The sequence below is a fragment of the Homarus americanus genome, unplaced genomic scaffold (assembly GCF_018991925.1).
Source record: "Homarus americanus isolate GMGI-L3 unplaced genomic scaffold, GMGI_Hamer_2.0 scaffold22714, whole genome shotgun sequence".
In the NCBI taxonomy this organism is placed as follows: domain Eukaryota; kingdom Metazoa; phylum Arthropoda; class Malacostraca; order Decapoda; family Nephropidae; genus Homarus; species Homarus americanus.
This window is the reverse complement of record NW_024736836.1, coordinates 2,765-14,861: the sequence shown is the minus strand read 5'-3', so window position 1 is coordinate 14,861 and position 12,097 is coordinate 2,765. Positions and strand designations below refer to the sequence as shown.

General features: G+C 38.5%; 1 protein-coding gene across 1 annotated transcript; it reads right to left on the bottom strand.

The window, feature by feature from the left end:
- Positions 1-9,591: 9,591 nt before the first annotated feature.
- LOC121872491 (proton-coupled folate transporter-like) lies at positions 9,592-10,431 on the bottom strand. The gene has a single exon (XM_042375282.1). The coding sequence runs from the start codon at positions 10,429-10,431 to the stop codon at positions 9,592-9,594; it is 840 nt and encodes a 279-aa protein (XP_042231216.1).
- Between the last annotated feature and the right edge of the window lie 1,666 nt (positions 10,432-12,097).

Below are 12,097 nucleotides of genomic sequence, written 5' to 3'. Positions count from 1 at the left end.
CATGGAGAGGGAAGGAGGCAAGGGGTGGGAGTAAGGGGTGGAGTAAGGGGTGGCAGGTGGAGTAAGGCGTGGGAGTACATGGGAGTAAGGGGTGGAGGGTGGGAGTAAGGGGTGGAGTAAGGTGGAGTAAGGGTGGGGAGCAAGGGGTGGGAGTAAGGGCAGGAGTAAGGGTGGCAGGAGTAAGGTGGGAGAAGGGGTGGAGGAAGTGGTGGGAGCAAGGGGTGGAGAAGGCATGGGAGTAAGGGCGTGGAGCAAGGGTGGTGGGAGTCTGGGTGGAGTAAGGGGTGGAGTAAGGTGTAGGAGTAAGGGGTGGGAGTATGCGGGAGTAAGGTGGAGTAAGGAGGGAGTAAGGCGTGGAGAAGGGTGGGAGTAAGGGGTGGGAGTAAGGGTGCGAGAGTAAGGGTAGGAGCAAGGTGAAGGCGGGTGGGAGGGGTGGAGTAAGGCGGAAGTAAGGGTGGGATTAAGGGGTGGGATTAAGGGGTCGGAGTAAGGGGTAGGAGTAAGGGGTGGGAGTAAGGGGTGGCAGTAAGGGGTGGCAGTAAGGGGTAGGAGTAAGGGGTGGGAGCAAGGGGTACGAGTAAGAGGGTGGAAGCAAGGGGTGGAAGCAAGGGGTGGGAGTAAGGGTTATGAGTAAGTGGTAGGAGTAAGTGGTAGGAGTAAGGGGTAGAAGTAAGGGGTAGAAGTAAGGGGTAGGAGTAAGGGGTAGAAGTAAGGGGTAGAAGGAAGGGGTGGGAGCAAGGGGTGGGAATAAGGGGTGGGAATAAGGGGTGGGATTAAGGGGTGGGAGTAAGGGGTAGGAGTAAGGGGTAGGAGTGACGAGTAAGAATGTGGGACAAGAGGGAGGGGTAGCAGTGGGGGGTAGGGTTAGGTTACAAACTTCTATTTACTTCATCATCTGTATCCTGCTGGTGATGTTCTCTCTTTAAACAATTTGTAAAATAAATAAATAAATGGTCAGGTGTAAATGGTAAGAATTTAACAGAGTAATACTGAGGTATTACAAGAAAGAACTAAAAACTGTCCACTGTGTGTATCAACATTTTATAAAAGTATTTGTGAAGCTGTAAAATACTTAGATATAAACTTTTAATTCAACTCTGTAATAAAAATAATTGCAATAATGAATCTAAACAAGAAATGAACTGGGTGAAAAAAATCTACAAAATACTAAAAATATAAAAAGAAGAATTACAGTAAAACCTGAATCATTGTAATAAACATTATTAAACTTTTCGTTGTTATGACCTAAAACAAACAAGGAAGACTCGTCTAGATTTTCGCTCTGTGAATTAACTCCTTGGATCGCTTTTGGGCAAGAGGGGAGTTACTCCGACTTATTCCGTGAAAATATTCCCAACTGTCCATAGAATCCGTTACAGTTTCCTTTATAGTAAGTGACTCACAAATGATTAATATTCCCATTCACCAATACTTTATTATATCAGAGAACAGTGCAGAGATAAGCTGGCCAATGAGCGATGGTCAAAGATAATACAGATTTAATACTGGATTGATAAGTACAGCTATAGTGATTTGTTTCATGTTACAGTAATAATAAACTTTATCAAATGTTATAACTACCAAAGTGTTATTTTCGTGATCGATACCCTGCTGCCAGGATTATAACATCGCTTAAAAGTTCAGTAAAAATATCATGCAGATTAAAACCTAACCTAGTGTATCGTAACCTAACTTAGCCTTTCCTAAGCTAACTTAGACTATCCTAAACTAGCCTAACCTATCCTAATCACACCAAACCTAACCTATCCTAAATTTATATATCATCAACAGATTTATAGATATGTTGGAGAAATAATTATCAAAAGTTTGTTGTCTCTGCAAATGTATTTTTAAAAAAAGAAAATGAAATTAAAACTTTCTAGAGAACTCAATTGTGTCATGAGCGTTGCGGCTTGGTTAGGTTAGGTAACATTAGGTTAGGTTAGATAAGGTAAGGTAAGATTAGGTAAGGTGAGGTAGTGTTAGGGTTAAATACATTTTACTAATTTTGCATCAAAATAATCACGACTGAAGGTATCGGATAAAAAACCTCTGAATATAATTCTTTTTCTGAGAAAAAAATTTCTTTACCACTTATTTTTTGCCCCACTTTTTTATTAAGTTTGATGAACTTAGATTAGGTTAGGTATTATTTAACTCTGAGTCATGGGTACTTATTGGATACTTGGCAGAATAACTTGTTATAACTTGGTCCTAACAAAGGCGGAGTCTAAGCAAAAATGTTCACTTGACCTCATATTTGGATTTCATTACTGAAGGATATTTACAGCTATACCACATTAATAAGGTCTATCTGCAAGTTTATTCAGTCATAAATATACCCTAAATGTGGACAATAAAAATCTTCTATTTTGGTACAAATTACTTGAAAAGTTGTAAGAAGACAAAAGCTGCATCTCTTCCATAAAGCGAGAAATAGAACAGCCAAGCCTCTTCTTGTCGTAAAAAAAAACTAATATTGTATTTTAGTATGTTGATGTACAAAACATTTTCTTCATTATTCTATGATAAAACAAGTCTAACAAGCATTATTAAAACATATATTATTAATTTTTTTTCATGCAATCCGGAAATAGCGACTACTATAACCAGGTTGATCGTGTTGAGGTCCTGTAAGTTACAGGCTAGATTACGAGCTCACTTACGGAGTTCGATGCCAAATATTTGTTTTGAGAATCCCGATCGGAGACTGTAAGTCCAGTTACTTGGTAAACAAGTAGATACAGTGAAATAAACTGCTGTACCCAAATATTATGTAACTCAAAATATATTCCCAAAACAGCACGTTTACAGATGAAAATAATAAAAGCATAAATAATACAAACAAAATCAATTAATATGTTTTTTATTACAGTATTTTTAAATATCAGAAGCGTAGGTTCAGCGCTTCTTTTGTGTCTTTTTCCCGGTGAAGATGTAGCTCCCCATGGCAGGTACTGGTCCTTTTGTACACGGCAGAAAGTGGTAGTTTCCTTCTTCTTCTTGTTGTTTTGCGTCTTGTTGTTTTGGGTCTTAGTGTGTTTTGTGGTCTGCAGTTTGTTAGATCGGGGGCCCTTCTCCTTCACCTGGCAAGGCTTCACCTCCACCTTAGTCACCTTCGATACAGTGCGTCGGAACACCATTGTGATGTACTGACACTAACAGCTCTCTCACTGAGGTCAAATCAAAATTTGACCATACAGAAAGAATTACGGTTTAATAAGGTTGGAATTTAAAGAAATTGACAACAAAATAAAGCTCTGTTTATCACTATAGTAAAGAGGGATGGTGTTTGTAAAGATGATGGATGGTGTTTGTAAAGATGATGGATGGTGTTATAATATGTAGTGATGATGGATGGTGTTATATGTAGTGATGAAGGATGGCGTTATATTGTAGTAATGATGGATGGTGTTATATGTAGTGATGATAAGAGGGTAATATATGTAGTGATGATGGATGGTGTTATATATATATTGATGATGCATGATGTTATATGTAGTGATGATGGTTGGTGTTATATGTAGTGATGCTGGATGGTGTTATATGTAGTGATGATGGATAGAGTTATATGTAGTGATGATGGATGATGTTATATGTAGTGATGATGGGTGGTGTTATATGTAGTGATGTTGGATGGTGTTATATGTAGTGATGATGGATGATATTATATGTAGTGATGATAGGATGGTTCTATATGTAGTGATGATGGATGGTGTTATATGTAGTGATGATGGATGATGTTATATGTAGTGATGATAGGTTGGTTTTATATGTAGTGATGATGGATGGTGTTATATGTAGTGATGATGGATGGAGTTATATGTAGTGATGATGGATGATGTTATATGTAGTGATGATGGTTGGTGTTATATGTAATGATGTCGGATGGTGTTATATGTCGTGATGGATGGTTCTATATGTAGTGATGGTGGATGGTGTTATATGTAGTGATGATGGATCGTGTTATATGTAGTGATGATGGATAGTATTATATGTAGTGATGATGATGGATGGTGTTATAAGTAGTGATGATGGATGTTATATGTAGTGATGAAGGATGGTGTTAGTGAAGATTGTGAAGTGAGATGTAATGAAGATTGTGAAGTGAGATGTAGTGAAGATTGTGAAGTCAGATGTGGTGGAGATTGTGAAGTGAGATGTAGTGAAGATTGTGAAGTGAGATGTAGTGAAGATTGTGAAGTGAGATGTAATGAAGATTGTGAAGTGAGATGTAGTGAAGATTGTGAAGCGAGATGTAGTGAAGATTGTGAAGTGAGATGTAGTGAAGATTGTGAAGTGAGATGTAGTGAAGATTGTGAAGTGAGATGTAGTGAAGATTGTGAAGTGAGATGTAGTGAAGATTGTGAAGTGAGATGTAGTGAAGATTGTGAAGTGAGATGTAGTGAAGATTGTGAAGTGAGATGTGGTAAAGATTGTGAAGTGAGATGTGGTGAAGATTGTGAAGTGAGATTTGGTGAAGATTGTGAAGTGAGATGTGGTGAAGATTGTGAAGTGAGATATGGTGAAGATTGTGAAGTGAGATGTAGTGAAGATGTGAAGTGAGATGTAGTGAAGATTGTGAAGTGAGATGTAGTGAAGGTTGTGAAGTGAGATGTAGTGAAGATTGTGTAGTGAGATGTAGTGAAGACTGTGAAGTGAGAGGTAGTGAAGATTGTGAAGTGAGATGTAGTGAAGATTGTGAAGTGAGATGTAGTGAAGATTGTGAAGTGAGATGTAGTGAAGATTGTGAAGTGAGATGTAGTGAAGATTGTGAAGTGAGATGTAGTAAAGATTGTGAAGTGAGATATGGTGAAGATTGTGAAGTGAGATGTAGTGAAAGATTGTGAAGTGAGATGTAGTGAAGATTGTGAAGTGAGATGTATTGAAGATTGTGAAGTGAGATGTAGTGAAGATTGTGAAGTGAGATGTAGTGAAGTTTGTGAAGTGGGATGTAGTGAAGATTGTGAAGTGAGATGTAGTGAAGATTGTGAAGTGGGATGTAGTGAAGATTGTGAAGTGAGATGTAGTGAAGATTGTGAAGTGAGATGTAGTGAAGATTGTGAAGTGAGATGTAGTGAAGATTGTGAAGTGAGATGTAGTGAAGATTGTGAAGTGAGATGTAGTGAAGATTGTGAAGTGAGATGTAGTGAAGATTGTGAATTGAGAAGTAGTGAAGATTGTGAAGTGGGATGTAGTGAAGATTGTGAAGTGAGATGTAGTGAAGATTGTGAGAGTAGTAAAGATGTAGTGAAGATTGTGAAGTGAGATGTAGTGAAGATTGTGAAGTGAGATGTAGTGAAGATTGTGAAGTGAGATGTAGTGAAGATTGTGAAGTGAGATGTGGTAAAGATTGTGAAGTGAGATGTGGTGAAGATTGTGAAGTGAGATTTGGTGAAGATTGTGAAGTGAGATGTGGTGAAGATTGTGAAGTGAGATATGGTGAAGATTGTGAAGTGAGATGTAGTGAAGATGTGAAGTGAGATGTAGTGAAGATTGTGAAGTGAGATGTAGTGAAGGTTGTGAAGTGAGATGTAGTGAAGATTGTGTAGTGAGATGTAGTGAAGATTGTGAAGTGAGATGTAGTGAAGATTGTGAAGTGAGATGTAGTGAAGATTGTGAAGTGAGATGTAGTGAAGATTGTGAAGTGAAATGTAGTGAAGATTGTGAGGTGAGATGTAGTAAAGATTGTGAGGTGAACATAAGAACATAAGAACATAAGAAAGTGGGATACTGCAGGAGGCCGACTGGCCCATACAGGGCAGATCCCTTTCACACCCATCCCAGCACTTCCATGTGCCTATCCAACTTCGTCTTGAAGCTCCCTAGCGTCCCCGATCCTACTATAGCACTCGGTAGCCTATTCCACATATCCACAACTCTATTACCAAACCAGTGCTTGCCTATATCCTTCTGAATCGGAATTTATCTAATTTAAAGCCTTTGTTCTAGTTATTTCGCTATTACTGAGCTTCAGAACATCTTCCATTTTACCCTTGTTAACCTACTTACCCACTTGTACACCCTTTATCATATCTCCCTAACTCTACGCCTCTAATGAATGTACCAAGCTTTTCAGTCTTTCTTCATGGAAGGTTCTAGTCATTATGGATCATTTTTGTCATTCTTCTTTGTACTCTCTCCAAAGAATCTTATGTCCATTCTATAATAAGGACACCAGAACTGAACCGCATAATCCATGTGTGGCCTCACTAATGCTAGGTAAAGTTTCAAGATAACGTCAGCAGTTCTGTTACTCACAGACCTAGATATGAACCCAAGAATCCTGTTTGCCTTGTTGCGAACGCCAATACATTGTTTTCTAGGTTTCAAGTCGTTGCTAACAAATACACCTTGATTTTTTTCACAAACTGAGTTTTCTATTTCCGTGTTACCTAGTTTATACTTAACGTTTGTATTCGTCTTCCCTATCTGTAGTACCTTGCATTTATCATTATTAAAATTCATTTGCCAGTCTACTGAACACTCATGTAAGGTATCTAGATCTCTTTGAAGGTGTTCAAAGTCACTGTCTGAATTTATCACTCTCCCCATTTTGGTATCATCTGCAAATTTACTAATCCTACTAGTTATGCCTAAATCAAGATCATTAATGAATATAACAAACAGCAGAGGGCCTAATACAGATCCTCCTTGGGAACTCAAGGACCTTCCGCAAGACCCCCAGTCTGATCTCCTTAATCCATTTATGCTGACTCTTGTTTCCTACCAGTTAACCATGACCTAATCCATTTTAATACTGATCCACCTATTCCACGTATTTCTACCTTCCTTATCAATCTCTCATGAGGACTCTATCGAATGCTTTACTTGAAATCTAAATAAATTATATCATATGACTTATCATTATCTACCGCTCAACCAGAAAGCCACTGGTGGAGACAAGAACGCCCCTGGTGAACCCGCTGAGAAGAATGAATTGCTGAATGTTTCGCTGTGGCTTGATTTTTGTAGCAATAATTGACTCTCAGCAACTTGCCTATGATTGACGTGAGACTAATGGACGGTAATTTGATGCTATTGATTTATCACCCTTTTTGAAAATTGGAACTACATTTGCAAGTTTCCAAGCTTCTGGCACTAGGCCCGATTCTAATGACTTATTAAATAAAACTGCTAATGGATTACTCAACTCATCTCTACATTCTTTTAATATTCTAGCATATACCTCGTCTGGACCAGGCGATTTATGAAGCTTCAGTTTGTTAATTACTTTAAGCACATCATTACTAGTAATATTGATATTCATCAACATATTTTCTATACTGTCGTTATATACCTTATGAACTTCTGGAAACTGTGCTAGGTTTTCATTTGTGAATACGGAGCGAAAATGACTATTTAACGTACTACACATTTCTAACTCATCATCAGTCATTTCTCCTGTCGTAGTTTTAAGGGGACCTATTGTATCTCTAACCTTTGATTTATACAGTTGATAAAAAGCTTTGGGGTTATTTTTCGATTCGTTTGCTACCTTGATTTCATAATTTCTCTTTGCTTTCCTAATTTCTGTTTTACCTGTCTTGTTAGGTTCTGATAGTAACCAAGTAAGTGATTTTCGCCTTTCTTAACTTTTCTATATACTCCTTTCTTTTTCCCTAGAAGATCTAAGAGTCTATTATTCATCCATTTTGGTTGGTTCCGTATCGATCTGAATTTTCTTTTAGGGATGTGTTTATTTTGGGCATTATTGATTGTCGCAATAAATTGTTCATAAGTAGCTGCTAAATTAAATTCGGGGTTATCCCGTCCTAAGTTGACAGTTTCCGGAGGTGTGGGGGGGATTAATCTTTTGACCATAGGGTCATCCCTTAGGTCTCTCCTTAAGCTACCGTAATTAGCTTCCTAAAATCCGGGATCAAGGCCGAATTTTCCTTCTTCCTGCCATCCCATATTATGTTAAAATATATGGCTTTATGATCACTGTTTCCTAGTTCGTCTCCAATCCCAACATCTTTTACTAGATTTTCATTATTACTGAGAACTAAATCGAGGATATTATTTCCTCTAGTGGGCGAGTTTATGAATTGATATAAAAAACTATCTTGTACTACTTCTAGAAAATCTTCAGATTCATTATCGCTAAGTTGATTTTTCCAATCTATGCCTGAAAAGTTGAAATCGCCTAGAATACATACATTGTTTCTATCAGATGCCTTCTTTATTTCCTCCCATAGCAATTTACCATCGTTCCTACTCAAATTAGGTGGTCTATATATAACACCAATGACTACGGACTCATTGCCCTCACCAATCTCTACCCAAATACTTTCATTGTCGCTATTTGTTTTAATGTTTGATTTATTGCAGCTTTTTAATGACACCCTGATATACACTGCTACACCGCCACCTCTCCTTCCTACTCTGTCAAATTTAAATAGGTTATATCCTGGAATATGAAATTCTGCTAAAAAATGCTTGCTGTTTGAATTTATCCATGTTTCCGTTATTGCAATTATATCTATGTTCTCTTTACTAACAATGGCCCTGAGCTGGTCCATTTTGTTACACAGGCTTCTACTATTAGTATAATAAACACTCAATATATTTCTTCCGTTTCTATCTGTTTTACATTTATTACTTTGATGTTTGTTATTATGACTAACTATATTTTCAGCATTATCTACTTCTGTTTCACTACTTCCCAGGACCTGCTTGTTTTTTGACTCCCATTTTCCCCGACCCCTCTCTACTGGCGAAACCCCCCCTTCGGAGTGACAATTTCACGCTCCAGGGATGCAGACAACGTCTTTACCCCCTCACGAGACAAGTGTACTCCGTCGCGACAGTACAGGTAGTCGTTGCCATAAAATCGTTGCCAGTCATCAATGAATGCCCAACCATTGTTTGCACAATGTTTTTCCAGTCGGCAATTAATAGCAATTGCCCTGGACAGCCATTCACGACCAACCCCTCTTCTAGGCAAGACACCACATACTATCGGGACCCCTCCCCTATCTCTAATCTTCCCCAGCGCCTCCCTATACCTCTTGAAAAGTTCCTCACTCCTAACCTTACCTATGTCGTTTCCCCCCACACTAAGACACACTACTGGATTGGTACCCTCCCCTGACAAAACTCTGTCTAACCTCTCGGCTACATGCCCTATCCCAGCCCCAGGAAAACATACCCTAGTCCTACGTTTCCTATCTCTCGCACAAAAAAGCCCTATCCATAAACCTCACCTGGCTGTCACCAACTACCACGACCTTACCTGTGGGCAGGGTTTGTACAACTGCCCTTTCCTCTACCTGCACCACACTTTCCTGCCTCTTCTCTTCCTCGCCAGCTTCCTCCAGGTTCCATATAACCCAGTGTTCAGATATAAATGAGTCCATACTTAACGTAACAGAGAAAATATCTTAGCGAAAGGGACATATTACGGCATATTCACTTATTAACATTCAGTGTTTATAGTCAGTAGGTGTTTCTTACCTTAGACATTTGACTCCTGACAGCAATGCCGGGGAGAACCATCGGTGCCACGATAAACAGATACGGAAACCACCACTGGCTGGCGGTCGTCACCAGTCCCAGAGTCAAACATTTCAATAATAAGAGGAAATCTCAACCTGCGCCAATAAGACAGTCGTGTACACTTAGTCTGCGAAGAATCGGGGCTGTGACGAGAGTAGTGATCTGTTGAACCAGCTGGCTAATGATTAAATAGAAACTATATTGGTACTGGTCCCAATGGAACACCCTACGAGTCCATAGGAACATGTTGTGATATGTACCGCTGGTGAGGGCGACGAAAACAGTCAGCAGTAGTGTAAGGTGGGTTCGTGTTCGTCCTGGACGCTTTCTGATGGCGACACGGAACAAGTCTATTACATTCCTGGGGTTCCAAGGACTTGTTTCCTTTATCATATGAACTGACGCCTCTTCCACTTTATTGATCTTGACTTTAACTATAAAAGCAGCCAGACCAAGAATGCAACAGTCTAGAAGGAGAGTAACACTGAAGTTCCAAATGTATCCTTTCCTGTTATAGATCCAGGCTCCCAGAAGTGTTCCACATGGAGCTCCTAGATACAAACAAGCACTCATGATGGCCATTCGACGATGTCTAGAATCCATGTTCGTACAGTCTGCTATGTGACTAAAGGAAGCCATAAGAAGCATCACTGCACCGCCACCAATGCTCCTAAAGAAGAAACCTAACAGTAGAATATAAGGTGTCCACGATGGAAAGAGCGACTCAACGAGGTAGACGACACTACGAAGTATATGACCTGTTAATGATAGAAGGATGGGAACCCGTCGTCCTCTCTTGTCACTCCAGGAAGCGATGAAGGAGATCAACAAAATCGAGATAATTGTGGCTGTTAAATTCCCATAAAAGGTGAAGACACTCTCAAGCTTCTGCACCTTCACTTGCAGGTCTATGTGGTGGCCGTCGTTCATTACGGCGCAGTTATCAAATGACTCATTCAGTATCACCCGACAGAACCTTTCTAGTGTGAAGTTCTCACTTGTTACCAACTGTGTAAAGAACCCCAAAGAGTGTAGAAATAACACAGGTTCTACAGAAATGGAAAACCAAATATTATGCGCGAGCTTTTGAATTTGGGTCAGTACACGTCTGCCCGCCATGGTTGCCGCTCCCACACTAACTTATCCAGGAATGTTTAAACTTCCAAATAATTCACACGGTAGAAGACTCACTCTCGATAACGCCTTTGCAATTATATTTCACATTAAATCATCATCACATACTGAAACAATAAATGCACATTAAGAAAAAGCTAAAAGACTCTGTAGAAATATTAATTTGCTTATATATATATATATATATATATATATATATATGTTGATAAATCATGAAAGAAACACGAAGTTCCTGGCGTTTACAGTGATTTACTTGTATATATATATATATATATATATATATATATATATATATATATATATATATATATATATGTATATATATATATATATATATATATATATATATATATATATATATATATATATATATATATTCTTCGTGGCAATCACTGTAGTAGCTGGTGTATCCACATCTTCAGAGGTGAGTACAGACTACATGAAGAAGTGCAAAACACAAAGTATATAGAGACAGAGAGGTGATATTCAGGTCCATGTTTCTGTCAGGTAATTAGGTAATGACCCTCACTAATCTTGAAATAGCACCTTCAATCTAGTTGGTGGTCGTGTCAGATGGTCAAGTGACCCGGCCTTCTCACCTGATCACAAATCTTCTTAATTACAAAATTGTCCAGCTTGTACATGCCGTTACTCAAATTCATGTTGAATGCTTCGGTATGTTTAATAAGACTAGATTCTATGATGTTCCTACTATCAATTGAATTACATGGTAATATTGAGGAGGCATTATCCCAGTCAATGCAATGCTTGTTATTCCTCAAATGAACAAACAGAGCATTGGATTCCTGGCCTGTCCTAACACTGTATTTGTGTTGTTTAATTCTAGTTGCAAGATCTTTACCTGTCTGGCCTAAGTAAAACATATTACATTCCTTGCAAGGAACTTTATAAATGCAACCAATTGTGTTGTTGGGGGAGTTCTTGATTAACATTTGTTTAACAGTACATGAGTTTTTAAATGCCACATTGACGTTCCAGGTTTTTAGCTGTGCAGGAATGTGTGAGAAATTTTTGTGAAATGGTAATATTAAGATATTCTTATGGTCATGGGTGGGCTTGGGGTCAGTTCTATAAAAAGTTTTCTTAGTAATGTTTAAGCATTTGTCTATGAAAGATCTAGGGTATTTAAGGTTTGAGCCAATATTATATATATATTTGTATTCCTCATCGATGAATTCCGGACTGCAAATTCTCAAAGCACGTAAAAACATTGTTGAAAATACTGACTGTTTGACTTTATTATGGTGGGCAGAATAATAATGAATGTATGAACACACATTAGTTGGTTTTCTATAAATACTGAACTTAAAAGTGTTACCTATTCTGTGTGGTTTTCTATAAATACTGAACTTAAAAGTGTTACCTATTCTGTGTATGAGACAGTCTAGGAATGGCAATTTACAGTCTTGCTCTAATTCCACAGTGAATTTGATCGAGGGGG

Coding starts and splice junctions, on each gene's coding strand:
- LOC121872491 (XM_042375282.1), bottom strand. CDS start 10,431: ATGAACGACGGCCACCACATAGACCTGCAAGTGAAGGTGCAGAAGCTT.